Here is a 5,096-nt window from a genome sequence, read left to right on the forward strand (position 1 = left end):
TCCACGAATCTAAGGAGTAGGACGCCGAGGAACCCCAGGACAACCGGGATACGGAAATTCATGCATCTACCCCAATACAACCCGAACATTTGGTTAATGTGGCTGCTCCGATGGAAATTATAAAGGATGGTAAGAGGAAAAGCAGGAGTCCAAGCCGCGAACCAGATGGGGAGGTAGAAGTAAGAAATGACGTTGCTATAGATAACTTGAAAAAGGGCAAAGAGGTGATAAAGGAAATTGGAATCGAGGAAGAACAAATATTGAAGAAATTACTTGCTGACTGGAAAAAACTCGATGAACGGTTTATCCCAGAACAAGAGAAGAAATTATACAAGGAGACTTTTCAGCGCTATAAAGAGAAGCGGATAGCTGCTGTTGATAATCGAGATTTACCAAATTTGGAAGGAGAAAGTCCTGGTAAGAGTGGTAGGAAAAAAGGTAGAAGAACTTTGAATGAGTCAATTCAAGCTGTTGGCGAGACTCTTGTTAATTCAGGACGTGTGATACCTCTATCAGAGGTTTTTTTACCAACCTCCAAAAATTATAAATGATTGTGCTTACCTGGAATATAAGGGGGTTAAATAGTCGTGGTAAACAGAGATATTTGAAGGAACGAATCCAGACAGGTAAGCCGAGTATTATGGTACTACAGGAAACGAAAATGGAAAGTCAGATGTTGATAGATATTATTCGGAAATTGAAAATAGGTTATGAGGTTATGGCCTTAGATGCTATTGCAACCGCTGGCGGTTTGGCTATATTGTGGAACCCTGAGCAGGTAATTTTTGAGCATTGGTATGCTATGCCTAGGATACTCTCTGGTTTGTTTCGACTGGTAGGGATGAGGGAACAGATTTTGTTTACTGGGGTGTATGGGCCTAATATCTGTAGGGATCGTAAAGATTTTCTGAGGCACCTCCACATGATGCGAAGTTTCAGTCCCCACTCCCCATGGATAATAGGTGGGGATTTTAATATGATAAGGACTTTAGATGAGAAGAGAGGGGGGCTACGGAGAGAGGACGGGTCAATGGAGGAATTTAATGATATGATAAGAGATCTTCGGTTAGTCGATATCCCCACAATCAATGGGATATATACCTGGAATAATCGACGGGGGGGTCAGAACCAAATTGCATCCAGATTGGATCGATTTTTGTTATCAGAACAAATTCTTAACAGTGATGTCTTTATTGAAGCGCAGATTCTCCCGACCTTGGGGTCCGATCACTGGCCCATCCGGTTAGAGATTGATATGAAAAGGGTCAAAGGAAGAAGACCTTTTCGTTTTGAATCTTTTTGGTTGCGGGATCCAAAATTTATCACAAATTTGGAAGAATGGTGGAAACGAAGTAACATTAGTGGCAGAGGTAAAATGCATACCATTCAGCTGAAGCTCAAGGCAATCAAACAGCAAATTAAGGACTGGAATCGTAAAGAATTTGGTAACATTTTTGAGGCAAAGCATAAACTAGAAGGCGAAATGGAGAACATCCAACAGAGGATAATTTTGGAGGGTCTAGATGAAGAAAAGAGTCGGGAGGAAGCTCGAATTCTCAGTCTGCTAGAGGAACGCAGAAAACAAGAGGAGATTTTGTGGAGACAGAAATCAAGAATCCGCTGGTTACGGGAAGGGGAGCGCAATACTAAATTTTTTCACCAAGCCACGATCCAACATCGGCAGAGAAATCGGATTTTTTCACTAAAGAATGAGGAAGGAGAACGAATGTTAGAGCAGAAAGATATTGAAAACCTCTTACTTGATTATTTTAAAGGAATTTTAACGGAGGATCAACAGGACCGAAGGCAGGCTATTCATCAAATATGCCGGGAGATACCGAGATTAGTTACCCAGGATCAAAATAAGGCACTCATGCGGATAGTAACTATGGAAGAATTAGAAGAAGTGGTCATGAATATGAGTAAGAATAAGGCCCCAGGCCCGGATGGGTATACGGCAGAATTCTTTCAGGCTAGCTGGCACTTTATCGGAAACGATGTATTGGAGGCGGTGGAGGAATCTCGAATGAGACAGTATATATGGCCGGGTATTAATTCAACCTTTTTGACCCTCATTCCTAAAAGTAACACCTCGGATGAACCTAAGGGATTCAGACCCATTGCATTATGCAATGTCATTTACAAGATTATCTCTACTTTGATTGTCAAAAGACTGAAGCATATTTTACCAAATCTGATATCACCGGAGCAAACTGGTTTTGTGGAGGGACGCCAAATACTCGACGGTATAGTAGTTTCGCAGGAGGTGATACATTCTTTAAAGGTGCGGAAAAAGCAGGGAATGCTTATGAAGCTGGATTTATCTAAGGCTTATGACCGTTTAAACTGGAGGTATCTTCAAGACATATTGGCCGCTTTTGGGTTTGACAACAGATGGATACATTGGATTACCAGTATGATCTCTACTCCTCATTTCTCAATATTGGTCAATGGTATTCCATCAGCCTCTTTTAATGTAACTAGGGGTATTCGGCAGGGGGATCCGATCTCCCCTTTTTTATTTATATTAGCTCTGGAAGGGTTAAGCCGTCTGATCAAGAAGGAGGTAAGCGAACATAGAATCAAAGGTCTCAGATTGTGGGGACCTAATTTAGTTCTCACACATCAACAATTCGTTGACGACTTGATGCTATTTGGAGAAGCGTCGATCAGAGAGGTTAGAAATTTCAAATCTGTTTTAGCAGTTTTTATGAAGGCTTCAGGTATGACGATTAATAATGACAAGTCCTGCACCTTTATTTTTAATACTCCTGCAATTGTCAAAGCGCATTTAACTAGAGTCTTAGGCTTCAACCTGGGTGAATTACCAACTAAATATCTGGGTGTCCAACTGGATATTTACTCCCACCGTCTAAAAAATTGGTAGAGTCTGTTGGAAAGGGTTAGAAAACGCCTGGCTAATTGGTCATTTCGAACATTGAATTTGGCTAGCCGCATTGTTCTTTTAAATTCTGTTTTATTGTCTATTCCCATATATTCCTTATCTATCATGGCAGCGCCGAAAGGCATTTTATCTAAAATGCGGGAAATTTTTGGAAATTTTTTATGGAGTGGTACGCAACAGCAACGGAAATGGGTCCTTGTTTCATGGATGAAGGTTATCCAAAGCAAAGTGGAGGGCGGTTTAGGCATTCGCGATCCTGAACTTATTAACCAGGTCTTCGGGGCAAAGTTGTGGTGGAGATGGGTACAGGGGGGTATTGATCTATGGAAAAGAATATGGAATTTAAAATATAACATGCCCGACGCAGTTGAAGATCGCTTGCGTCTAGTAGAAACTCCCCGAGGATCACAAATATGGAACTTTGCAAGCAACAATAAAGATATCGTCAGAGATTTAGCTTTCTGGGAAATCCGTGACGGTGGTACAACAAATTTTTGGGATGAAGGGTGGCAGCAGCGGCATAAATTAAATGGAGACCATACTCTTCAGGAGGTTCAAGTGTTAGGACAGAGGGCAGGTATGATACATATCAAAGATTATTGGCGTCAAGGAGATGTACATGGTATTTGGCGAATATGGAAGCCGCCTAGGGATTGGGCAAATGGTATTAGTATGGAGACAGAACATCGATATACCCGGGAAATGGATTCACGTAAAATTAAGATTAGAGGTGGTCACGACATTCTAAGGTGGGGTAAAACAACGAGGGGTATGTTCACTGTTAAAGAAGCATATCATTGGAAGTCGAGGGGGGTAAGGGTTGGTGATCAACTGGAATGGAACAAGATCTGGGGCGCTCAATGGTGGCCCAAAATAACGTTCTTTGTGTGGCTGGTCTGTAATGGCCGGATCTTAACATGGGAAAACATTCAAAAACGTGGTATGCATGGACCATCCCGATGCTACCTGTGCTTTCATGAGGAAGAAAATCTGGAGCATTTGCTCAATCGATGCCTCTATGCTCAGAGTATATGGGAGGAAATCAGAGTATTATTTGGCCAAACAAATCGAGATCCAACTAGTCTCAGGGTCAAATTTTTCCATTGGGGTAAAGGAAATTTTCAGTGTAAATTTGTTCGAAGATTGTGGACTTTGGTGATTGGCTTTGCAATATGGGAAGTCTGGAAGGAGCGCAATCGGCGAATTTTTAGAGGACAAGCCTCTTCACAAGCAACAGTTTGGGAAACAATTTGTAGATCAATCAAGGAGACAATTTTATCTGAAGCATGGGATGAGAATGATTGGAAAGGGCCCCAGGAGGAGCAACGAATCCTCGTAAGTTTGTCTCTAGACTACACAATGATTTTCCCTAACCCGGATCGGGGAAACAGATATCAGATACATAGTCCAAATCACTTCAGATTGCCAGGGGATATGCGAATTAAACTGACATTTGATGGGGCGTCAAAGGGCAATCCAGGAAACGCTGGATGGGGTGGCCTCTTCAGAGATAATTCAGGACGAACACGGTGGGTGTATGCAGAATGGGGCGGAGATATGACCAACAATGAAGCAGAACTATGGGGCCTCTATAATGGACTTCGAATTGCAGTTCGCAATGGCTACCGGAATCTTGAGGTGGAAGGGGATTCTAAAATTACAGTTGACATGCTATGCAAACTGCGGAATGGTAAACGGTGGGACCAAGTAGCGACGAGCTGGCGAACAACTGCGATCATACAAGACATTGCAGAATTGCTTGGTCGGATTGACTATATGATGGCTACTCACGTCTTACGAAATGGTAATCAGGCTGCAGATTTCTTGGCCAATTGGAGTAGCGAGGCGTCGGGAAGATTCATGGATGTGAGCTGGGATGCATATCGTGAGGATCCACGATGGAGCGCACTACGAAATATATTACAAATGGATTATGATGCGGCAATGACATTACAAGAAAATCATTAATTGTTTCCCTATTCAGAAAGGGAGGTGTTCTGACATGGTAGTTAATGATCGGCAGGGGTTTAGGCACCGCGTGGAGAGCGATAATCATAAGGGCGGCGATCGTGATCACCAAACGAGCGAGATGATTTTCCCAATGCAGGCTTTGGGTACGTTGTCGAGGACACCAGCGCGATGTTATGAGAACATTGGGTACGATTCACATCATCGTAAAATTAATGGGGCA

The 5,096-nt window shown here is 42.5% G+C and overlaps 1 protein-coding gene across 1 annotated transcript; it reads left to right on the forward strand.

Moving 5' to 3' along the window:
- The first annotated feature begins 661 nt into the window (after nt 1–661).
- LOC149173617 (uncharacterized) lies at nt 662–4,873 on the forward strand. Its single transcript, XM_089426758.1, has 2 exons — nt 662–2,723; nt 3,018–4,873. Exons 1-2 carry the CDS (start codon nt 662–664, stop codon nt 4,871–4,873), a joined length of 3,918 nt encoding a protein of 1,305 aa, XP_089282884.1.
- The last annotated feature ends 223 nt before the right edge of the window (nt 4,874–5,096 follow it).

This window comes from Pinus tabuliformis, chromosome 4_2, assembly GCF_031772625.1.
Source record: "Pinus tabuliformis cultivar Carrire ecotype Pingquan chromosome 4_2, CPIR1, whole genome shotgun sequence".
In the NCBI taxonomy this organism is placed as follows: domain Eukaryota; kingdom Viridiplantae; phylum Streptophyta; class Pinopsida; order Pinales; family Pinaceae; genus Pinus; species Pinus tabuliformis.